The sequence below is a fragment of the Cetorhinus maximus genome, chromosome 12, assembly GCF_964194155.1.
Source record: "Cetorhinus maximus chromosome 12, sCetMax3.hap1.1, whole genome shotgun sequence".
In the NCBI taxonomy this organism is placed as follows: domain Eukaryota; kingdom Metazoa; phylum Chordata; class Chondrichthyes; order Lamniformes; family Cetorhinidae; genus Cetorhinus; species Cetorhinus maximus.
In genome coordinates this window covers 98,500,810-98,526,766 of record NC_135890.1, presented here as the reverse complement: position 1 = coordinate 98,526,766, position 25,957 = coordinate 98,500,810, and the positions used below count along the sequence as shown (strand labels likewise).

Genomic DNA, 25,957 nt, shown 5'->3' with positions numbered 1-25,957 from the left:
AATAATGAGGGTCCTCTGGGCATACTTTATATTTTTTTGCTGTGGTTGCTTTATACTTTGTTTCCATTCGGGATTCTGCATGCTTTTCATCTAAATATAGAATCCCAATATATTATGCAGTAGCAATTCTATGGAAATAATTTACTTTCTTCATATCAGTGACATATAATCAAGTGGTGAGTCATGCATTTGTTCGCTTTTGTACTAAATTGAAGATCCAATATCCTTTAAAATCCCGTCTTCTAATCCCAGCCCCGGCCATGTATTCACCATACCCCCTGACCTTCCCCTCTGATGCTGAATGTTCAGTGCTCAGCAAAGGACTCAGTTTCCTACCCTTACGCCCTCACCTCATTGAATTCCGGGCTTGGCACGATGCTGAACTTTTCTTCCACCGCCTTCGTCTCCGTGCTCGCTTCTTTGGGTAGGAGTCCTCCCCCCGCATGAAGAGTTGCAAATGGAACTGAGCACAGTGCAGTCATCATCAATCATCCCCACAACTGTCGTTATGTTGGAAGGAAGGTCGTTGATGAAGCAGCTAAGATGGTTGGCCCTAGGGCACCCCACCTGATGAACTCCAAAAATATACTGGGCCTGAGATGATTGGCCTCCAACCACAACCATCTTCCTTTATGATTTCAACAGGTGGTGTGTTTTCCCCCTCGATTACCAATAACTTCAATTTAACTAGGACTCTTTGCCACAGTTGTTCAAATGCTGCCTTAAAGCCAAAGGCAATCGCTCTTGTTTGACCTGTGGAATTCAACTTTGTTGTCCACAATTGGACCAAGGCAGTAATGAGGCCTGGAGCCTAGTGGCTTTGTCAAAACCCAAATTGAGCACTGGTGTGCAGGTTGTTGCTGAGTAAGTGCTTTTGATAGCACTGGCAGTGACACCTTCCATCATTTTTGCTGATAATTGAGAGTAGACTGATGGCGGTAATTGGCCGGACTGAATTTGTCCAGTATTTTGTGGACGGGACATTCCTGAAGAATTTTCCGCTTTGTCAGGTTTGTCAGCCTTGTAGCTGTACTGGAACAACTTGGCTAGAGGCATAGCCAGTTCTGGAGTACGAGTCTTCAGCACTACAGCTGGAATGTTGTCAGTGTCCAAAGCCTTGGGTCCGTTGTTTGACATCAGGCAGAGTACATAAAATTGGCTGAAGATTGGTATCTGTGATGCTGGGGACCTCAGGAGGGCGGCGAGATGGATCATCCTGTTGGCACTTCTGGCTGAAGATATTTGCAAAGACTTTGACCTTTTTTTTGCATGCTTGCTAGGCTTTGCCATCATTGAGGATGGGGATATTAAGTGGTATAGTTTTGTACAGGGGCAAGTATACCTCAATAACTTTAAATTGAGTTTTTAAAGGAAGCTAGAACATTAGTAATGTTTTCATTTAAAATGAATGTACCTCTGGAGATTATCCAAGAACTTGCAACATATCCATTACCTGGATGATATTAGCAAGTTGTTGTTTGCACCAAAAGCACTAATCCTTTCATTAAACTCGAATCCTGAATATACTGGCATCCCTTTTCCTGTAATTATTGGTACCAAATGCGGAGTTGTCATTATTACTCATGACTATCCATCATTATCGTTTTGCAATTTCCAGGAGAGTTGAGCAATATTGTTTTTCTTCTGCAGCAAGATGACGTCCTTAAAAGAAGATGTGAGGCGTAGTGCCATGTTATGCATCCTTACTGTCCCAGCCACCATGACCAGCCATGATCTTATGAGGTTTGTTGCTCCATTTGATGATTCGATTGAGCACATGAAAATAATAAGAGACTCCACCCCAAACCAATATATGGTTCTCGTCAAATTTTGTTCACAGGTAAGAAATAGTTTTCATTCTGGTCATATTTGTGCATTTGGTATTTAGAAGTATTAAGTATACTGTTTTTACCAGTGCAATCTTTTTACTCCTCTTCCTGATTTTTAGGCGGAAGCAGACAGCTTTTATACTGCCTGTAATGGTCGGCAATTTAATTCTATTGAGGATGATGTTTGCCAGTTGGTATACGTGGAAAGAGCTGAGGTCATCAAATCTGAGGATGTAGGTATTCTGCAATATTTATTAACAGGGCTGCATTTTAATACAGTCAAATATTGTGGCTAAATGGCAGCAGTGGATACCTAACCAAAATAACAAGTTTATTCTGTCATTTAGTCTGCCTGGTTTATGATGTTCAATGGATAAGTTCTGATTATCAGCAGGTAACTGATACTCCACCCTGTCTCACTTTAAGGCAGGGGAATTAAAGAAGGAATGGAAAATATTTGTGATCACCCCCTTCCATTTGAAGTGAGCTAATGAAGCAACTCAGGCAACTGGAAATGTCTGTGACTTTGACTATCATCTTCTCCCCTATCCTGACTGAAGCAGGAAGCTTGACACTTGAAAGTCCTAGCAATGGAGTTAAAGGAAGAATAATGTTAGATTTTCCTTAGCTACAGTGGAACCTACTTGACAGCAGCTCCTTAGCTAATTTCTAGTTATGATCTTAAAAGGGCTCTAGCTGTTTGAGAATCATTCTGTATCATCCATTGTGATTGTAAGAGCCTAACTTTGTTTTCCCTAGATATGTTGATTTTATATTTTCTCTCTTTTAGGGAGCCAGTCTTCCTGTAATGGGTGTAACTGAGTTACCACCTTGCATTGTGTGCCTTGAAAGAATGGATGAATCTGTAAATGGTGTTCTAACAATACTCTGTAATCACAGCTTTCATAGTCATTGCTTGCAACACTGGGAGGACACAACGTAAGTCAAACAGAATTTAAACTATGGAAATACAGGGCAAGAATTGGAATAAGATCCTCACATAGCAACTCCCACTGTCTGCATAGTTGCTGTGTGATGTATTTGATGTACAGTAGGGGGAAAAAGTATGTTGTTAAAGATCCTATGTTAAATGTATTCCATGCTACAAAACTCCTACACAACAAAATAAAACCTTCCACTGTAATATCTTGACAGTAACAGCATTTAAAATCTATAGCTGATGTTTCATCTGTGGAAGAGCTCTCTGATCCATGAAGCAAAATCTCTATTTCAGCTTTAAGTGCTTCATGGGACCTGTGATATGTATGTCTGACCTGAGTGCTTCCAAAATTCTCAATGTGCAGCCTGGAAGTATTTCAGTGGATGAAACATTGAATTGTGTAATGTATGAGACCAATTATAGAAGAATGGGCAAAAAGCTAGTAATGATACATTATATTGGTACATAATTAAACTGTTAATAGAAGGGTAATTCTTTTACTTTTAGAAATTGCTAGACAAGCCCTACCTTGTTTATTCTGCCACTGCAAAATGCGCAACACTGCTTACTTAAGCATCTTTATAGCTTACTGAATCCTGGGTCCTTCATCCAAAGTCAATCGGCAAATCTGTGTTGGTGGATTTAGTACAATAGTTGGCTCACTGTGTGGTAACATTGCAGCTATAAAAAATGTTAAATGACAAAGCAAATGTACAGAGAGCACATCAGGTTAAACCAGGTGACTGCACATTGGAGTGGCTCCAAATTGGACTAATTTAGGAAACTTGGCACTTACTGTATCTCAGTTCTCTATTGTGCCTTTTAAGTTGTTTGCTGAAAATAAATAAATATCGCCTCATGACTTGGTATCTTGATTTTAAACTCTTTTCTAAGCATTAGTTTTTACTTTTGAGGCAGTGTTATTTGTCAATATGTAAGTTTTTAGAAATCAGAAAAATGTATTAATTTACTCCTGCATTTGCTCTTTGTGTATAAAAGTTCCAGAGATGTAAAATAACTTAACATTCCTGCAACTTGCATGCAAAAGAGGGAGCAGTTTGTTTACCTGGCCTGATTAATAACCTAAGTATGTTACTTTTTCTTAGGTGCCCAGTTTGCAGATACTGTCAGACCCCGGAGCCAGTTGAAGAAAATAAATGTTTTGAGTGTGGAGTCCAGGAGGTAAGAAAGAACAATAAATAACACTGTGATCAGATTAAAGCACTTGAGGGTGCTAATTCTGTTTTTTTTTAAAAAAGAAGGAATGCTTGCCTCAGTTGTCTGGACTGTGGACTGGAATATATTTCCATTTCTGCCGTCGGTGTCTTATTCAAGCCTTTGCGGGTTACTTATAGCAGTGGCATAGAAAACTATGCCCTGACTCAGCAATGTGCCGTAGCCATATCCTGAACAGAGCACCGTATTGCATTGATCCTTCACATCAGTTATCCCAAGACCACCTGAGTGAGATTGTTCATTTGAGTTGAATTAGACCGGCTATGTGTGGTGGGCACATACCATAAAGCACTGGATTGAGACTGCCCAGACTCCTTTCACGTGGCACAATAAGGAGAACAAACTTTCATCCTGAGGGCTGTTTTATTTTTCCTTCTGTTCTAGTTTGTTTGTAGTGAATTCAAACCCAAGTTTCAGAGATCAAAGGTGTGTATGCCTCACTCTATCCTTTTCATGTACTAGTTCTATATTGCATGTGTATGTAAACCATTCCGTAGAATTTTCTAGCCTTCAGCTGTTTCAGTTTTTATTATTGACCCTTTTAACAAAACCGTTCAAATGCCACAAATGGCATCCAGAATGGGGATAATGCACAAAGCCTCACTTTGCTCCTGATTATTAATGTATTCTCATTAGAAAAGGAGAGAAACAAACATGCTACCATACAAGGATTACCAATTTAAAAAAAAGCTCTGTGGTTCAAGTTATTCTGCCCTCTTATGCACATGAAGTAACAAGATTATTTTGTTTTTAATACCACACATGTTATATAAAGTAGGCTTAAGAAGTGATTTTTAAGAAGCATTTAGAATGTACCTCTTAGAGAAGCTATGTCAAGAGCTCTGAATTTATTAAGATATCCAGGCATGTAAAGCTGCATTCGTTCATTTAAAGGGACCACATTCCATTTCTTTTCAGTAGGCTACCATCTTATGAGTCATTTTCAGTCTTTTAACTTCACTGTTTAACTTTCTTAGAGACAAAGGATTTGTGGAGACAGCTGTGGCATTGTTATTTGCAAATGCTTATTGGGATTGACCACTGATTTGAATTTCTTCTATTTAGCTACTTTGAAAGGTACACAGCAGAGATGTTCATTGCAATAAAAACAGAAAATACTGGAAATATTCAGCAGGTTATGGTGGCATCTATGGTGAGAAACTGAGTTAATGTTTCAGGCCTGTGACCTTTCATCAGAACACCAGGCTGAAATGTTAACTCAGTTTCTCTCCACAGATACTGCCATAACGTGCTGAGTACTTCCAGCATTTTCTATTTTATTTCATATTTCCAACAACCACAGCATTGTGCTTTTCAATTAATGTTTGCTGCAATGTTTGCTGTTCACTTTGGCTGATGAACCTTTGGTCTGAACTGATGCGACGGAGGTTTAGGACATCTTATTTGGTAATCCAGATCTCCTTGTGCAGATGATGCATTGCAAGATATCTTAGACTCCCAATTCACTTTTATCTGACAATTTTTAAATGAGCATTTTTGTGCGTGAGAGAGACAAGGAGAAATAATAGGACGCGTACAGAAGAGCAGAAAATTGCATGAGACAAACAAATGAGAGAAAGAAAAAAGTAACAAATTGAATCCAGTGTATACAAAATGAAGATCAGAGTAAATGAGGCGCAACAAGCGAGAAAGAAAAGGGAAATTTAAATAAAACCAGGAGATTAACAAAGATAATACTGCAGGATTTTTAAAAATTCTGTTTGTGTGCAATGGTTTGGAAATCAACCTGAAAGCATGGATGATGACTTGTATTCTTTGATACATAACAATGTCTTTAAAAAGGTGCCCATAATCAAACATCCCACCACTGACTGGATAAAAGATGCTCTCGTTTATCCAAGATAGTAAATCTGTGTTACCGCTAACAGTGCAGAAAATGTGCAGGATGTATCCGAGTATATTCATGCTGAGTGTAGCTTTTATTTTTTATTCCTCTCCTACAGAACCTGTGGATTTGTTTGATATGTGGACACATAGGATGTGGCCGATACGTCAGCCGTCATGCGTATAAACACTTTGAAGAAACACAACACACGTATGCCATGCAGCTCACTAATCACAGAGTCTGGGACTATGCTGGAGGTAACTATGCTAATACACTAACTCCTGCCACCAACCGGAAAAGTGTCAGGAACAGTTGCGCATGCACACTTGGCCCGCACTGCAGCTGCTGGCACATTCGCAGATTTTGATCTGTGCCTTGCAACTTTTAGAAGCTGTCTCTAGCTATAAAGATAACGCACAATATGTTTTATACTTCTGCTTTAGGAGGCAAGAGATTGAGTTCAGTTAATTTGGGATCACTCACTGGGCACTTACAAGAGTTATTGATATCAACCTCCCATATCAATATTATTCCTGTGATTAAATATGAATATAATGGAATTTGTAAATTCTTTCAACTTGCTATGGTACATGTTATCGCAGAGGGTAAGATTATATTTTAACTGATATATGGCTGGTATTTATTGGAAAGTCTATAAACAAATTGAAAAGGCTTTGTGTAAGGAGATACTACATAGCCTGACTAGCTCAGTTGGTAGATAATGGGACTATTAATCTCAGGGTCATGGTTTTGAATCCCACATTGGTGAAGAGTTTTAATTAATAAAAAGTGTCCTTAAACTAAATGACACAATCAATTCTCCACATTAGAAGTTGGGAAATTTCCTGATTCTATGTCATCATCATTTACTGAATCGTCAGATGCATGTTTTACATAGGGAACAGTTGCTAAATGATAGGTGGATTAGGTACAAGAACTTGCAACTGGTTAAGCACTGCACAGACCTGAAAATGGCTATCTTGAACTTCATTGTTCGTCTGTGTCAAGCCAGCTTCTTTGTTTTTAATGCAGGTAGCTGATACCAACAAAGATATGCATCTGGGCATGTGCAAGAAGTGCTCCCCCTATTGTTGCGGCACGAATAAACACAGCCATGGAATGAACGAGCCATTTCACTAATCTTATTGACCTATGTACTTTTAAAATGAAGATAACTTCATACTTTTACTAAATGAGCTACATCCTTGTGATGCAGATGTGATGATTCATGCTTGGTGTGTAGCGTTAAGTTCTAGTGTCATGTTTTGGGCTGTGGATTCAAATCAGGCAGTTGTGGATATCCGAAACCAATAGTCATTATGTGTTAAATTACATTAACTCTCAACTAAGCAATAAGCTGTAGGGTATCTCGCGCTCTGATCAGGACAGCAATATTGTTTAAAAACTCTGAATATCTGCCTATTTTTTGAACAGAATGATGAAGTTGGTGTTGTGTGCTTGGTGTAATACTGGGATTCTGTTGATAGAAGCTGATATTTGCTAATATTTTGTTGTGTGAGGCCATTCATTCAATTTGAAATTGATCAAATTTCAGATGCTTTTAAGAAACATTTGGTGATAATTAAAATATAAAATGAACATTGCTAAGGGTGATACTTATGAAGCATCATTGAGGAAATATTGACAATGTTACTGTCCTTCCATGTGTGTTGAGTTACTAACCCTCCCAATTTTCAAAGGGGGTGCAAAGCACCATCCCAAAGCAAAAGTCTCAAAAGAAGTGCTCAAGTGGAGCCAGTGACTTTGCCCCTGATACTTTGGTTCTGCTTTGGCAGTAATTTTTGAGATTCCTATGGAGAGGCTGCATTAGGGCTCCCTTTGAGAATTGCAAGCGTTGACAGACTGTACACATTTGACTAGTCTGTATCTTGACCAATTTAAGTGTGTAAAGGCAAATACACCTTTACCCCTCAAATTGCTGGTTAAATTAGCGGAAGGAAAGCAGTTTTAAAAAAAACATAAATATTTCCTATTACTGTTTCTTCTAAATGTAGAAAGATTCTTGAGGGTGGCGGGGGTATGGGTTGGGGGAAAGATGAGGGCATGAATTCAAATACCAATTATTTTTAATCCAGGAGGTTTTTTTTTATATTTAAAAGTTTCTTTTAATTTATGATGTTGGCATATACAGTTAATTTTTTGGCATACAACAAAACTGGCTGTGAAGGAATGCTAATTTGAAATATCCGAATGCTAGCAATTGGCAATGTGTTTTATATTTGCTGAAAAAACAATGACTCAGTGCATTTTGCTAGTGTGTTTTAACATCTTCACTATTTTGAAGTTGTGCTTTGGTTTCTCTAGATAACTATGTTCATCGCCTGGTGGCCAGTAAAACAGATGGAAAAATTGTCCAGTATGAGTGTGAGGGTGACACTTGTCAGGATGAAAAGATTGATGCCCTTCAGTTAGAGGTTAGTGGACCGTTGAAATACTTGCTTGTAACTTTTTTTGTTTCCTGTTCTTTTCTCAGATTGATTGTGGAAGTCTGCAGCCACTGGCATTATTTGGTCCATTGGAAAGTGTACCTATAATTGTTTATATTCAGATCCTGTTGTTCTTGCTTTTCCCCACAGGAAAGTGAAATATGACATTGTGAAATTATTTTGGTCATACTGTAGTGCCACACAAATTTGTTTAGATGTGAAAATGGGTTTAACACCAAAGTATTTATTTAAACAATGCACGCTGGTAACCTGCTGCCTGTAGATTTGTTGCTGGGACTTGTTTACTGCTGTTTTAGTGAGCATTGGCTATTAATAACTGACCAGCTTGTGAATTCTTTTGTAGTCTTGGTGTAGGCACATTGTTAGTAAGCAATTGTGGCAGTGGTGTTTTGCATTGGCTTTAGTTCGCCCCATCCACCTCTCCCAGCTAAAGGAAAGGTAGTGAAAAGCAAGAAATGTGTGTAGTTTCCTATAAATGTTTATTTTAAAACCCATTTATAGAAGCAAGCAAGTACCCAGGAGGCTCTTAACTTAGATCTTATTTGCCATTATAAACCATGCAGTTTTGCTGCTACTGAGAGGTTTTGGATATTCACATTTTTAACTGGTTTCAAAAAAGCCAGTGCTGGTGGACTTTCCTTCCTTCCCTGTCATTGTACATAGTGGTAGCATTGAAAGGAAAGGCAAGGCTAACAAAGATATTAGCTGCCAGCAACCTATCCAGCTCCCCCATACAATTGGTGGGATAATTTCTGTCACATTAGCTGGCTACTCTGGTGCTAGTAGAAGGTTCAGACAAAATAAATTGTTTTTTAAATTGCAAGTTGAACTGTTGGTATGAGGTTTGTGTATTAAGCTTGCACGCTGTTGCCTGGAAGCCCTAGCTGAAATACAGAGCTATCTATGTCTAATCTTAATAGTGCCAAGGGTTGCTTATGACTGGATGACAGCCTTGATACCTAAAATTCCTTGGTGCTTATTTTGTGGTAATTGGAAATCATTATAGCTGCTTTTTAAAAAAAAATAACACTCTTGGAAAAGCTCAATTCATTTTGATTACCCTATTTAAATTAATCTAGACACCTGTCCAAAATCTGTCATAAACTGCTCAACATAGTGGAGCTGTCAAATATCAAAACTTCTCAAAGGAAAATCGTCATGAAAGTAATTTGATTCTAACCAGCTCAGTTGGTAAATGATGTACTGATGTATTTAAAATAAAGATGTTGCAGAGGTTCTTTTTTCCTGCTTCAGAAGTGAGATTACTGAGTGAATGGAGCTAGAGCACTGGATACCAGGGACTGAAGAAGGCTGAGAGTCATTTGGAGGGTGGGTGGTGATGTCTTAGATACTGCCAACAATGGGGGCATCTTTTCTGAATCTAAAGATCAAATTACAGCCTTGAACTCACTGTTAATAATTTACTTAAAGTTCTGTTATGCAGCCGTTGCGCTGGCATGCAACGACAGAAAGTATGCAATATCACATGATACAGATATCAGTACAAAGGTTTTTGCTTTGTGGCAGTTTATACATTGTCTATTATCAGGGATCTCTCAACAATGGCTGAATGTACTACCTCGAATTGCATTGAGTTCTTTAAAGAACATTCCAGGTTTGATCCTTGGTTTGTCCCTATGAAACAATGACAGCTTCTCCTGGAAAAGTGCCCATGTGTGAACGTGAGGGTAGGACTGGGCTCAGCAATAATGAGGTAATGTTGCCCATGATTTAGTAGTCTGTTGATGCTAACTGTCTGGACTCACAGAGGAAGTATCGTCACCTGGGAAAGGTTGCTGGTACCCAGTCTGCCTTGAAGGCAGGAAGAAGGAAAATTGTAAACAAATGCCTTATAGTGCAATTCTAACAGTTTAATTGAGAGTTTAGATAGTGCATTCATTCTCTGTGGTTAAACTGCCTATCTAAGTACTACATGGACACCTGTACATTGAAACATTAAACATTATCTTGGCTAATTGGAAGTAAGTTTATAAAATTGAATATGCTTTTTTGTTGTCTCCTCCCTTTAACCCAATTGGTTATGAAACTGACAACTCTTGCTCCAGTATGGTTCCAGAGCAAACAGTAACAGTCTGGAACCTTTAGTGATCTTCATGCATGAATCTAAATTAGTGAATGATGAATTAGTATTGGAGAGAGGGAGAGACATCACAGTTGTGCCTAATCCCATTTTCGGCTTATGTTTATGTAAGCATACAAAGGTTACTGGATAGTGATCAGGGCAGGAATCTTGCCTTTTCTCAAATCATCTCTGTGTCACTGAGACCAATTACAGGCCTCAAAAGTACCACTTTTGATATTGGCTCCCACTGTACAGGCCATCAGTTAAACCTGGGAAGTTGCCAGTTTGTATAGTTTGGTGTAACATGCATTGATTCACCGTGAGAACTGGCTTTTAAATATTGTATCCAATAGTGAATTTACAACTATGTATTTCCTGCATGTGTTGGAGTATGCATAGGAAGGGCAGTAAATTGGATATTTCTTTGTCCTAAAGTAAAATTATGGTTCAAAAAGCAAATTACCATGGGTAAGAGTTTAATGTGCCAAATTGGAGCTTCATTGTGCTGTACCAAGGACTTAGAGGGTTAGAGGGTTTGCTAGTAAAAACAAAGTTCTGGAAAAACTCAGGTTTGGCAGCATCTGTGGAGAGCGAAACAGAGTTAATGGTTTGAGTTCAATATGACTTCTTTGGAGCTCAGCGCTAATTCTATTTCTCTCTTCACAGATGCTGCTACACCTGCAGAGTTTTTCCAGCATTTTGTTTTTATTTCAGGTTTCCAGCACCTGCAGTATTTTGTTTTCAATGTAAGACTCTATCCTCCTGTTTACAATTGGTGACACCTCATCCCTCAGTCAGAAGATTTGGGTTAAACGCCACTCCAGAACTTGAGCACAAAAATCAAAGCTAGCATTCTAGTACAGTACTGAGGGAGTGCTGTACTGTCAGAGATGCCATATTTATCCCATAATCAACACCTCAAAAAAAAACAGGTGATCTGGCCATTATTACATTGCTGTTTGTGGGAGCTTCCTGTGCACAAATTGGCTGCCGTATTTCCTAAATTACAACAATGACTACACTTCACAAGTACTTAATTGACTGTGCAGCACTATACAAATACAAATCTTTTCAGTAATAAGAGGTGCCTTGTGGAAGCTAGACAAATTTCAGCTTGCTCTGCTACACTGCAAACTTGGATCTAAAGCAACCATGGCTACTTGCCAACATCCCTCAGCAAAGGAAAGTGCCCTGAAATAGAAACTTAAGCTTACACGCTATTTTGATTTACAATAATGGGATCTCTTTTTAATATAGTGGTACTTGAATGCAAATATATGTTCAGATTTATCCAGCAGTGTACTTTAAACATGTTTCATGTTCTGTGTTAACCATTTTATTAAAATGATTTAATAGATTTTGTAAATATTTTCTCAACAGTATTCATACCTCCTGACCAGTCAGCTAGAATCTCAACGCATCTACTGGGAAAACAAAATAGTACACTTGGAGAAGGATGCAGCAGAAGAGGTAAGTTGCTTTTGTTAGTGATTCTTTGTTTTTCTCCTTTGCAATGCATGTCCAAGAAAGTCGGAGAATACAACCTGTTCTTTCCAGGTGCTTCTCCATAATTGATCACTCTAGGTGATGTGTTTGACTAATCTAGGCAGCAACATGGTTAATCTGTCTCATCTGTCTCTTCCCTGCCCTCCATACCCCACGCAATTAAACTAGGAAACTAACTTTCACTTCCTGGGATTGCAACACTGGAATTGATTTTTAAAAACTAAAACCCTAGGGAAACACACTGAAGGTCCATCATGCAAGACGCCAAGCATAGAAAATGAAAATCAATAGTTTAAGCTTTAAAAGCTTGCATTTTATGAAGAAGGAAGAACTAAGGGGCATACAGTTCAGAATGGGAAACCATGTGAGAAGTTATGATTTCAATGCAAACTTCAGAAATGTCTCAAAGCAAGTTGCATGGAATTAATTACTTTTGAAGGGCAGTGACTGTTGTAGGCAAATTAAGTGGCCAATTTACATCTGCCAAGGTTCCATAAACATCAGTGGAAAGCTGATTTCATCTCTTGGGTGGATTTGGGAGGTTGGAATGAGAGTATCGGGAGTGATCCCTGCTTTTCATGGAACCTTTAACATCAACCTGAACAAGATGCAGTTGAATGCTTCATCAAAGTATGGAGACGCTCAGCAGGTCAGTCTGCAGAGAGAGAAACCAAGTTAACATTTCGGGCCAATGGTCTTTCACCAACAAATAGTTGCTTGCCCATCCATTCTGTTCCAATGGCTCCCAAACTAGTCACTTGCCCACATCCCACCCCTCGTCCCATGTTGAGTACTTCTTGGCCCACCTGCTCACCCTGAATGCCTCAAGGTTTGTCCACCCAAAAGACTCCTCACCCGAAATGTTTCTTGGTCTACCTACATGTTCAATCTAAGTGATTCCCACCTGTCTGCTGGCTCACCCATGTAGATCAAGTCCTTGCTAGCATGCCAAACCAGAATCCTTCTTAGTCACTTGAGAGATGAAAGAGGAGAGTGAGAAGTGAAGGTGGAGAGTTTAAAGGCAGCGAGAAGTGAAAGAAGGAAGCAACACATGAATCAGAAGAGCAGGAAAGGGATAAATATAGAATGTGAGAGAACTAAATGACATGGGCAACAGAAGTAGAAGAGGGAGCAGGAGAGACGGAAGTGAAGGAGCATTGAAACACATTCTCGGGCAAGTGGAAGCTGTGCAGACTTCACCTTAATCAGATTCTCATCCATGTCATTGTTATGGGGTAAATAAAGCAATGGGAGCGACTTGTGCTAATAATTACAGGAGGGCAGTTATAGATGAAAAAAAAAGACTGCTGAAGGCAGAAAGAATCAAATACAGAACTGACAGTAGCAAGTAAATATATGGAGTACAGTGATACAAAAAGTTAGAAAAACAATGGCAAATAAATAAACTAATCAGTGTGGGGCTTGGGGAAAAAAATGCCTTAATGTTCTGTATATAAATTCCAGGAATCTTTAGGAAAAAAATGGGATATCTGGATGTCCCTAATGACTATCATAAGTGTCACAAATCAACCTGGTTCAACAATGACACTAATTGAGTAAACATACAGGGATAGAGATTATTTTAATAGAAGTAGAAAAGAAAACCGGTCGTGGTTTTGGTTGGGGGGTGGGTGGGGTGCGTGGCTGCACATGGTATAGATTTTTACATGAAAAAGAACTTGATAACACAGGGGCCTATTGGATCCAGGTGCAAATAAGATGGCAATCCTGTGAATAGGGGTGAGAAATGTGGACATTTACCGTAGGTCATAGGCCTGGGAGAAGGTTAGTCAAACAAGGGAACTGTGCCAGGAACAGATGCAGTTGTTTGGGGTAAATTTTAAAATCTATAGAAGAATAAATATAAGTTGAGACTTGATCCAACACTCCGGCATTGTTACGTAGAACGATCGGTCAAAGAGCGCACACAAGTTGGTCACTGTTGGACATGATATTACAAACAGCCAGGAGATAAGAGAGTAGGTTAAGAGTTGACAACAGTAACCACAATATGAAGAAAGATGGAAAGAAGTAGACAATAAAAACAGTTTATGTTAAGCAGATAGATGTTGCAGGGATGAAGGATCAATTAAGGAAACTAGACAATAGCACTTTTTGAAATAAAAACATGGTAGAAAAATGTCAGGCTGAGAAATACTATGCAGAGTACAGAACAGATACCTAGTGAAGAAAGGCAATTAAAGGCATCAATGTGAGATGGGTATAAGCAAAAGTGAAATTTTTGAAGCAAGAAGTTGGTAAGTGATTAAGTCACATATGATAGACTTCAGCAAATATAAAAACAAGGAAAGGAGGCTTAAGAAACAAGTTGCGAGAGTTCAAAATAAGGCTAGGATAGGATGGAATATTAAAATAAATTTTAAGTGTTTTTATAAATTTATTTGCAGCAAAGTTTATTTTTTTTTTAAAAAAAGGATGGTAAATAGAAAGATCCCAAAGGTGGCATAGTATCAAGTGACCACGCTACAGCAAAGATACCAGGAAATGTGGGAGCTCAGTGAACCCAGCATGGAAGCTGAATTTCCAGGAGGAGTGAAGAAAATGTAGGCAGCTAACAGATGGATGACATTGAAGGAAAATGAGGAATTAGGCGCCAATGAACTTCATACAAGGGCATTTAATGTTTGGTTTAATCAGCCATGAACTTGCTGTTACTATCTTCAAGGAATCATTAGAACCGGCACTCAGGATCAGAAAATAGCAAGCATGCTACCAGTTTTTTAAAAGGGGGCATATGGATAGCCTAGGAAACTATAGTCAAGTGAGCCAAGCAAGCAATTTGGTGAAAATGATGTGATTTGTGTGTAACATTTAGATGAAGAACTACTGAAGATGAAGAAACAAGAATTACTTTAATATTACTGAAAAGAGAGACATGTTGCCAAAGCTTTTCATCTTGCACTCATCAGGACAAGCGCAAGAATGCCAACTTTCAAACAATCACAACAATTTATATTATAGGAGAAAAGGGTGCTGATTGGTTGACAAGTTGACTCTGGCTAAGGCGTTGCCATGGAGAAAACTGTTTGGGGGGTGGGGGGGAGGTGGTGTAGGGTGGGGGGTGGAATATAGGCTTCCCAAGCCCCTGAGTAATTTAAAAAAGGTGCAAGGCTTGAAATTATTCCTTTTGTTTGCAGAGAACAGGTTCCTGCGTATGAATGGATGTCGCTTCTAGCAAGCGTAAATGAACTTTTCTCCTGTCGCATAAATTGTGTGATTGTTTGAAATTTGGCATCCTTGTGTTTGCCCTGATGATAATTGCGAGGTGAAAAGCTTCACCAACATGTCTCTCTTCTCAACAATATTCAAGTTCTGGTCTACCATGCGACTTATAATCACTTTGTTATATTAACATGCTGGTTCAGTTTGAATCTTTCATCCCTCATTCAGTCTAATAATAATTGGTGCAGGTGCCTGGGGAATGAAATGGAGTTAATGTTTCAGGTCAATCATCAACCTCAAAAGATTAACTCTGTTTCTCCTTTCAGCGATTGGGTTCCTGAATTGCTGAATATTTCCAGCATTTTCTGTTTTTATTTCAGATTTCCAGCATCTGCAGTATTTTGCTTTTGTGCATATATATTTCTTTATATGCAGGTAAAAACTTTACAAAATCTGGCACTAAAAAACAGCTGTACATCAGGAGTAGGGATCAATACAATGAATTCTGGAAACCTGAATCAGAAACAAAATCCAAAGCTTTTTTAGATTAACTTGTCTGTTTAAATGCTGATGAAGCAGGAGTGTATTTTCAGTGCATTCTATTTTTACAGCCTCCACTTCAGAACATTATCTTTAAGGACATCAAATGCAGTGCAACTAAAAAAATTCAGAAGCAATAAATGCTCCGAATGTGGTAAACTCTTGAGACTGTAGGTGAATGATAATTGATGTAAATTGCAACATTGATAAACTATCTTCAGTATTTCTTTCCAAACTTGATCCTATCCTATTTCATCTTTCCAGATCAACAATATGAAAATAAAATTCAAAGAAACCATTGAAAAGTGCGACAGTCTGGAACAGAAGTTGAATGAACTGATGAAAGACAAACAAGCTCTCGAGAGAAAGTAAGCCACTTTGCAACAAATATTTCGCCTGCCCCATAAATTAAAGGAAAAATAAACATCAGTTTAAGTGGGGCAAAGGTGCATTCAAAAAGTGATGTGGTAGCTTCTACTTCCTATTTGTCACTTTTCTTCCCTTCTTTGCTTTACGCTCCTAAAGTGGTGTGTCATCCCAGAATCCAGACACCCAAGTGGCTATTGTTCGTTTATGAACTGAGCTGTTGTGAGCAGGCTGTTCATTTAACAGGGATATTACAATTGGTAAAAGCAAAATAGTGCAGATGCTGGAAATCTAAAATAAAAACAGAAAATGCTGGAAAATCTCAGCTGCTCTGACAGCATCTGTGGAGAGAGAAACAGAGTTGACGTTTCGAGTCTGTCTGACTCTTCTTCAGCTTTAGCTCTGAAGAAGTCATACAGACTCAAAATGTCAACTCTCTTTCTCTCTTCACAGATGCTGTCGGACCTGCTGAGTTTTTCCGGCATTTCCTGATATTGTAGTTGATCCTGCCCTTATCTGATGTCCACACATTGGTGTCCAGCAACCCATGCAGGAAAGGATCAATTAAGAAAAGGAATCTTTATAATTTCTTTCCCTTCTCCTTGCATTCCTATATTATGGTACTAGTTATAAGGTTTCTCCCTATCTTTCTTTGTGTGTCAGCTATGGCTCAGTTGGTAGCACTCTTAGCTCTGGTTTCTACCTGCTCCAGGACTTTAGCACAAAAACCAAGGCTGACAATCCAGTGCAATATGGAGGGAGTGCTGCACTGACAAAGCTGCTGTCTTTTGGATGAGGCTTTAAACTAAAGTCCCTCTGCTCCCTCAGGTGGATGTAAAAGATCCCATGGCACTATTTTGAAGAAGAGCAGGAGTGTTAACCCCGATGTCCTGATCAAGGCAGTGACAAAATGGTATTGTGACTGGACTATTAATCCAAGACCCGGGGTAATGCTCTGGGGACCCGGGTTTGAATCACAGAATCACAGTGCAGAAGAGGCCCTTCGGCCCATCGAATCTGCACCGACACGTGAGAAACACCTGACCTACCTACCTAATCCCATTTACCAGCACTTGGCCCGTAACCTTGAATGTTATGACGTGCCAAGTGCTCATCCAGGTACTTTTTAAAGGATGTGAGGCAACCCGCCTCCACCACCCTCCCAGGCAGCGCATTCCAGACCGTCACCACCCTCTGGGTAAAAAAGCTTTTCCTCACATCCCCCCTAAACCTCCTGCCTCTCACTTTGAACTTGTGTCCCCTTGTGACTGACCCTTCAACTAAGGGGAACAGCTGCTCCCTATCCACCCTGTCCATGCCCCTAATAATCTTGTACACCTCGATCAGGTCGCCCCTCAGTCTTCTCTACTCCAACGTAGGTGGTGAAATTTGAATTTGATCTGGAATTCAAAATCTAATGATGACCATAAAAACACTTCTGGTTCACTGATGTAATTTAGAGAAGGAAATCTGGTTGACATGTCCAGATCCACAGCAATGCTCTCTGAAGTGGCCTAACAAGGCCATTGTATCAAACCATTACAAAGTGCAAAAGGATTGAAACCAGACAGACCACCCAGCATTGACCAAGGCACCAGAGACAACAACTGGCAAACTCGACCCTGCAAAGCCCTCCTTATTAACATCTCGGAGCTGGTGCCAAAATTCGGAGAGCTGTTTCACAGACTAGTCAAGCAACAGTCTGCCAGTCATAGTCACAGAATCATTCCTTACTGATCATGTCCCGGATACCATCATCTGTCCTGCCAGTGGGACAGGACATACTCAGCAGAGGTGGCGGTATAGTGGTATATAGCCGGGAAGGTGTTACCCTGGGATTCCTCAACATTGACGAAAGCCTCATGACATCAGGTCAAACATGCTACTGATTACCATTTTCTCTCTCTCCCCCCACCCCGCCCACCCCCACTGACCCAGCTGATGAATCAGTACTCCTCCATGTTGAACACCTCTTGGAGGAAGCTCTGAAGTGACAAGGGTTCAGAATGTACTCTGGGTGGGGAACTTCAATGTCCATCACCAAGGGTGGCTCGGTAGCACCACTGCAGACCGAACTGGCTGAATCCTAAAGGACTTGGCTGCTAGGCTGGGTATGTGATAGGTGATGAGGGAACCAACAAGAGGGAAAAATGTACTTTACCTCATTCTCACCAACCTGCCTGAAACAAATGCATTTGTCCATGACGGTATTGGTAGGAGTGACCACTGCAAAATCCTTGTGGAGGCAAAGTCCTGTCTTCACATTGAGGATACCCTCCATCGTGTTGTGTGGCACAATCACTGTGCTAAACGGGATGGATTTCGAACATATCTAGCAATGCGAGACTGGGCAACCGTGAGGCATTGTAGGCCCATCAGCAGCAGCAGAATTGCACTTGACCACAATCTGAAACCTTATGGTCTGGCATATCCTCGACTCTACCATTACCACCAAGCCAGGGGATCAACCCTGGTTCAATGAAGAATGCAGGAGGGCATGCCAGGAGCAACACCAGGCATACCTAAAAATGAGGTGTCAACCTGGTGAAGCTACAACACAGGACTACTTGTGTGCCAAACAGCTTAAGCAGCAAGTGATAGACAGAGCTAAGCAATTCCACAACCAACAGATCAGATCTAAGCTCTGCAGTCCTGCCACATCTAGTCGTGAATGGTGGTGGACAATTAAACACTAACTGGAGATGGAGGCTCCACAATATGCCCACCCTCAATGATGGGGGAGCCCAACACTTCAGTGCAAAAGATAAAGCTGAAGCATTTGCAACAATCTTCAGCCATAAGTACCAAATGGAAGATTCACCTTGGCCACTCTGGAGGTCCCCAGCATCACAGCTGCCTGTCTTCAGCCAATTTGATTCACTCCACGTGGTATCAAGAAACGGCTGAAGGCACTGGATACTGCAAAGGCAATGGACCCTGATAATATTCCGGCAATCATACTGAAGACTTGTGCTCCAGAACTTGCCTCACCCCAAGCCAAATTGTTCCAACACAGCTACAGTGCTGGCATCTACTCGGCAATGTGGAAAATTGCCCAGGTATGTCCTGTACAGAAAAAAGAGAACAAATCCACCTGGCCAGTTACCGCATCATCAGTAAAGTAATGGAAGGAGTCATCAACAGTGCTATCAAGTGGCACTTGCTTAGCAGTAACCTGCTTACTGACGTTCAGTTTGGTTTCTGCCAGGGCCACTCAGCTCATGACCTCAGGATACCTTGGTTCAATCATGGACACAAAAGCTAAACTCCAGAGATGAGGTGAGAGTGACTACCCTTGACATCAAGGCAGAATTTGACCGAGTATGTCATCAAGGAGCCCGAGCAAAACTGGAATCAATGAGAATCAGGGTAAAACTCTCTGCTGGTTGGAGTCTTACCTAACACAAAGGAAGATGGTTGTGGTTTTTGGAGATCAATCATCTCAGTTCCAGGACATCACTGTAGGAGTTCCTCAGGATAGTGCCCTCAGCCCAACCATCTTCAGCTGCTTCATCAATGACCTTCCTTCCAACATAAGGTCAGAAGTGGGGATGTTCGCTGATGATTGCACAATGTTCAACACCATTCGTGACTCCTCAGCTACTGAAGCAGTCCATGTCCAAATGCAGCAAGACCTGGACAATATCCAGGCTTGGACTGACAAGTGGCAAGTAACATTTGCACCACACAAGTGCAGGCAATGACCATCTCCAACAAGAGAGAATCTAACCATCGCCTTTTGACATTCAGTGGCATTAAAGAGCAGGTCAGAGGCTAGGAATCCTGAAGTGTGTAACTCACCACCTGTTCCAACAACATTCTAGAAGCTTGACACCATCCAAGACAAAGCAGCCTGCTTAATTGGCACCCCATCCACAAATATTCACTCCCTCCACCACCAGAGCACAGTGGCAGCATTGTGTACCATCTACAAGATGCACTGCAAGAATTCACCAAGGCTGCTTAGACAGCACCTTCCAAACCCACGACCACTACCATCTAGAAGGACAAGGGCAGCAGGCACATGGGAACACCTCCACCTGGGAGTTCTCCTCCAAACCACTCACCATCCTGACTTAGAAATATATTGCCGTTCCATCACTGTCGCTGAGTCAAAATCCTGGAACTCCCTCCCTAATATAGCACTGTGGGTGTACCCATACCACATGGACTGCAGTGGTTCAAGAAGGCAGCTCTCCACCACTTTTTCAAGGCCAATTAGGATGGGCAATAAAGGCTGGCCTAGCCAGCGACATCCACATCCCATGAATGAATTTTTAAAAAATTATTCCTTGATCAACATCACAAAAACAGATTATCTGGCCATTATCGCTTTGCTGTTTGAAGGAGCTTACTGTGCACAAATAAGCTGCTACGTTTCCTTCATTGCCTGCATAACACTGAGATGCCTGTTGGTCATGGAAGGTACTATGTAAATGGAAATGTTTTGTTTTTTTTAAATACAAATTCTTCCACATTTACTTTTTATTTTATCACAGCTGCGTTCTCTGTGATCTTCTCCAGTTCGGAGGGTGAAGAAATTAGCCATGCTGACACTTGGCATCACTAGCCCATCAGTTAAAGTTATTCTTAACTTTGTCAAAGTTAAACTGAGAATAATCTTGTGTTACAGGATTATAGATGATCGTTGTTGCAGTTTTGCCATGTGTTTAGGGAGGGGTGTGATGTGATCCTGCCTATTAGTTGTGTGATTGCCCTTGCAGATCTGTGGGTGGACCTCTTGCCACTCTGCAGTTAGTTACTGGGATGCAATTTGAGGAATGGTTTCGTATTGAAGTTCCAAATGGAATTTGATCATGCTAGTTTTGATATGTAGGGAACATGTACCACATATTGTATTTGGAGGCTTCAGTTTGGGAATATGCGTCATCTTGCAGCTAGTAACAAGAGCTGTGCCGGACTGTGTTGTTGCAGAGGTGCCACCTCTCCTTTTGATTTTCTCTGTAGGCATGATTTATAAACTGTTTAAATTTCTGTGAACTCCAACTTTTGCTTGTAAACTTCAAGGGCTATTTTAACTGCAATACAATTTTTTTAATAGACTTGTCAAGTCCCTTCATATCAAAAGGTACTTACTTTGCATGATTAGCAGGTTCTCACACAAATATTTGCACTGTGGCAAGAATGTCAAATGTTTGTACAAATGACAACTTTTAAAGTTCTTCGAGCCCTAAAATATAAATGTTTGTTTTATGCTGAAGTATTTGTACTAGCCCTGCCTTACGCATTTTGAAGATTGCATCCTTTTGGTTTCCAGTGAATGACATTTTTTGTGAGCATTTTGAGTACTTCTCTGGTAAAGCCACTCAAACAGATCTTTCTACACTATTCTTCAGACAATTCTACAAATGAAAGCTATGTTCCTACTTTACCTGTGCTGTGATACTATGATAAACCGAGAACTTTTTTCTTCAAACTGTTGAAGTTTAGGTTTGAATACACAGTAGTTATGGTGGAATTCAAAAGCATATTGAGCAATTCTTGCTGACATTGCATTGGTGTAAATATGAGTTGTGTAATTGCAACCTGCTGACCTACTGATCATCCAAGTCAAAGTTCTATTATAGCAGTACTACTGACATTGTTTATTTTGCAGAAATACAGTGTTAGTCATAAACTGTTCAAGAAGTTTAAAAAGGCATTTAGCTCTTAAACTTTACCATAAATGCTATTAGGGCTTTAAAAAGTGGTGTAGGGTTGTTTATGTATTTGTAACAGCATACACAGTACAGTAGTGAATTTAGAGAATTAAGTCTCAAGTACAGTCCTTGGCTAAAACAATTGTATTTTGGGCTGTTCTGATTTGTAGCCAGTCGTAAAGTGCTATTGTTGCTAGACATGAAGGTCTGAATTTATTGTCCATCCATGCTGCATATCTCACAATTTAATCTGTCTAGAAATATTAACAAGCTTGGTGAGCAGGAACTTCTTGTCCAAAAAATATTTGCTTGTCTTTTTTGGTTATATAATACCAATACAGGAAGTATTTACCATGGGAAACTACTCTTGTGGATGCCACTACGACTACAATCCCTGTCATTTTTCCTATGCCCGATGTAGATGTGACTGGAGATTGAAATGTATTGTACAGTTGAGAACCAAAATAAATAAATGAACATTGAGCTCTTATAAAATTCCAGTTGGGATGTTCCAGTGTTTTTAAATATGTCTCTTTTTATGCTATTTTGTTAGGTGTTCTCAGTTGAACAACAGAGTTTTGAAATTGGGCACTGAACTGAAAGAGGAACAAGAAATGAACAAGTGCCTGCGAGCTAATCAGATTCAGCTGCAAACCAAACTGAAGGAAGAAGAAAAGAAGCTGAAGGACACATGTGACGAGAAGGACAGGCAGATTACAGAGGTGCAAGAACAGCTGCGAGATGTCATGTTCTACCTGGAGACTCAGCAGAAAATCAATCAAATGCCAGCCGACACCCGACAGGAGATTCAGGAGGGACAGATAAATATTGCAGTGGCATCTGCTGCATCGTCACCTGGAGCCATAACCAAACAGACCTCCAGGAGAGGAAGAGGCAAAAGGAGCAAATAGTTGAACTTTCTCATTTTTGAAAGAGGAAGGAAAAAAAAAACAAAACAAAAAAACCTCCTGGGAGGTGTGTGTATATTTGCTTATTTTCAGTGCTGACTACTCCCATACTTGTGTTATCTATGATTCTATATTCAAGAATTGCCAGTTTTTTTGGCAGTTGGGCTATATTCTGCATTGTGCAGAAAAATTATTTAATACAACATTATTGATTTATATTTGCTGGTATTATAGCTTAAGTGTATCAGCCATGCAATTGAAAGGTTTGCAGTACATTTGTCAAATGTTCAGGGCAACACAAGCTACTCTATCACAATGAATAATTCACAGTAATTTACTGCTCATGGACATTGGCATTAAAATTCTGTCTTAATATTTTTCAACTTACTTGAAATTTGCAACATAACTCATTAGACCCACAAGTCCAGCACTTAGACACACTATTTGGATTATAGGCTGTATGATTTAAATGGAAGTAGCAATATAGTTGACACAACCGTCATTCAAATCTGTACAGTGTGCATACCTGGAACACTTCAGGACACAGTGAATTTAAAAGCAAATTTTAATTGTTTCTGCACATCTTTATTGTTGAAAGTAGATTTTTTGTGGACTAGGTGATGATGTCGATGAGTACACTGCATTCATTTGGAATTTCAGCATAACTGTGGTCAAACTAAATACATGCTAATCTCTCTCAGCTGTTAGATACCTACCTGAAATAAATTTGTGCAGTTTAAATTCAAGTCCATTGGAGAAAATTGTCCATAATTCAACATTAATTGAGAATTTCATTTGTAAGATGGGTAATGTGGCTAATGGAAATGTTATAGTGGTGGTGTAGCCGGCATTTAAAGTTATATACCTGCCTTGCAAGTAATGAATGTTGACATTAGGGAAGAGTAAAGATTGCTTAGCATTAGAACCCCATGTGAAAAGAACTAAAAGAGTAGATATATATTGAAAAAAAAAATTAAATGTGTGTTAAGTTTACTGAACAGACATTTGCAGTTAATTGAAAGGATGAGGGTCCGTCAAATTGACTAACTTATAAGCTTTTAACTTTAGAATATAAAAATTACGGTAAACTGACAAAACCATTTGTGTGCGTGCACTGACTTTTACAGCCAGGTTTTGTGACTGTAAAACCACATTTTTCCCACTGATCTGACCAGTAAATTAACTGTCAACAGGAACAATAATTCACATGTAAAATGAAAGAATTCTAAGTAGCATGTAACACCCAAGAAATAAAGGTGGGCTGTGCTTCACCATAAATCTCACACCCAAAGAATAAACTGAATATCTCACTAATGTGTCCAGGTGTTCCTTCACTTGCATCGAGGGCCATTGCAAATCATCTGCATCTGTAGAACTCCAGTTCTTCCACACTTCGGGGAATGAATATCCTGCAATAAATTACTGTTGATTTGCAAGAGATTATATTTCTAATTTGCACAATTTTGTTCTTTACGACTGACTTTACAGCTAACACCAGTTCTTTTTCATGTAATTTGTTTTTGTTTTGAGGGATTTTTTTTTTTTGGCAATGCATAGATTTTCTGAGTAGAACCCTATGCAAATACAAAATGGCACCAATCGTACCTATGTAACGAAGGATGGAAAAGGAATTTGGTAGATTACCAGATCACCTAAGCTACTTAAAGTCCTCCCATTCTCTCATTTGTGGTCAAGTCAGCAGTAAGTATATTGTCTAAGGGTTGCAGTACTTAACAAGAAGCTTGGAACACTTGTAATGCCAGAGCCAGATGCAATTGTGTGGTTGCTGTAAAGAATCAAACTTAGAAAAAAAAGATTGTGTATTAATATATTATGTAATTTAATTTAAAGAGAGGGAGTGTTTTCAATTTATGTACTTCATTTTTGAATGAACCTTAATTCAGTAGTTATTAATATGCTGCAGATTATAAAGAAACCTAAAGATTGAAGTTTACTTGCATGGTTTCCTGAGTTGATCTTATTATAGTGGTTAATTATTTTGAATGATAGCTGATGTAAGACAGCCGTAGATTGATGGGTGTTGAGTAAATTGTCAAGCAGGTATGTTGAAGGAGATTTTTTTCTGCAAGAAATGTCTGTTACTAGTCCCTGAGGACCACTAGTGTTCACCATTTTTAATTACACTGCACAAGATGGTAATTTATTAAAACAGGTTTTTTTTTTAGATGTTTTGCAACAAATGTCTCTGAAGAAAAACATGCAGGTGTAAATTATCTACAGCAAAACCATGTTACCTCTTAATGGAGGTATTAATATAACCATTTTGTAAATAACATTTTACACACATTGTTAATTGAAGGCTGTTGAATCTTGAAGTGCAAATTGATGCATTTCGGGTCAAACTCTTCAATCCGGATCACTGTATTTTAATTTTACATAGTGTGTCTAATTTAGTCCATTCTATCTCATTTCAATAAACTGAGCAATAATTCTGTCATACATGTGAATCAGGCAGTGCAACATAACTTTTGTCTGTTCAGAATGGACAAAACTTTGCTGCGGCCCTAGTTGTGAAAAAACTATTATGGGATTGTTTTAAAAAGAATAAAAATTGTGCCACAGTAAACATTTACCTTTGTTTCTTTTGTCTTCCATGCTGCCCTCATCCCACTGCATTCACCTTAATTCCTTTTTTCACCTTCCTAAAGGACCTAACCTCATACTGAGGTACAGTTCCAAAAACAGTAACTTCCCACTGGCTACTTCTCGTAGTGAGAACCAGCGGCTTCTTCAACTGCGTGAAAGTATCAGAACCAAATACAATCCTGTCACTTTCTATCCACACACATTCACTTGCAGAAAAAGTGTCACTGGATAGCAATCAGAAGTGAAACCATGGCAGCTGCCTTTTCCCCTTCTAGTTCAGAACTGGCAGCTGTAATCTCCTATTTGAGATCTGGCAACTTAGACTTCCTTGTCTTCATGTCTTATTTCCCTAACTGAGCAGTGCATTTAACCATTAAGGGCATACTTCAATTCAAAAAAAAAAGTCTTCCCCTTGCAAGCTCCATGAGAACAACTGGGATCATTTTACGAGAGGTAACTTGGTAAGGGAGGGAATATCTGAAAATTGTGTTTAGCATGTGTTAGTATTCCTAGCACAGGTCCTTCAAGATTTCCATTTCTTCATCTTAAAATTTGCGTTGTTCCCTCCCTCAGAATGCTGGCTGGCAAGAAGTTGATTTAGTAAGTCTAAAATTAGTCAGGTTGTCAGATTCATGTAACCAAGTAAGTTGCATTAAGTGGATTACAGCCTTGGATTCCACCAGGATTCAACTAGTGAAAACATAATCATGAAAAGCTGAATGGAAATGTAACGTTGTTCATCTCCATCCCTGCCTCAGCTCAACTGCTGATGAAACCCTGATCTG

General features: G+C 39.5%; 1 protein-coding gene across 2 annotated transcripts in view; it reads left to right on the top strand.

The window, feature by feature from the left end:
- Positions 1-25,152, top strand: part of brap (BRCA1 associated protein) — a 42,167-nt gene extending 17,015 nt beyond the window's left edge. For both annotated transcript variants that reach the window (XM_078554229.1, XM_078554228.1), the window contains exons 4-12: positions 1,651-1,840; positions 1,949-2,062; positions 2,620-2,768; positions 3,876-3,951; positions 5,970-6,108; positions 8,177-8,286; positions 11,783-11,872; positions 15,896-15,999; positions 22,211-25,152. In XM_078554229.1, the coding sequence (XP_078410355.1) occupies positions 1,651-1,840; positions 1,949-2,062; positions 2,620-2,768; positions 3,876-3,951; positions 5,970-6,108; positions 8,177-8,286; positions 11,783-11,872; positions 15,896-15,999; positions 22,211-22,568 (1,330 nt within the window). In that variant the 3' untranslated portion in view covers positions 22,569-25,152. The remainder of the gene's footprint in view (positions 1-1,650; positions 1,841-1,948; positions 2,063-2,619; positions 2,769-3,875; positions 3,952-5,969; positions 6,109-8,176; positions 8,287-11,782; positions 11,873-15,895; positions 16,000-22,210) is intronic.
- Positions 25,153-25,957: the final 805 nt, after the last annotated feature.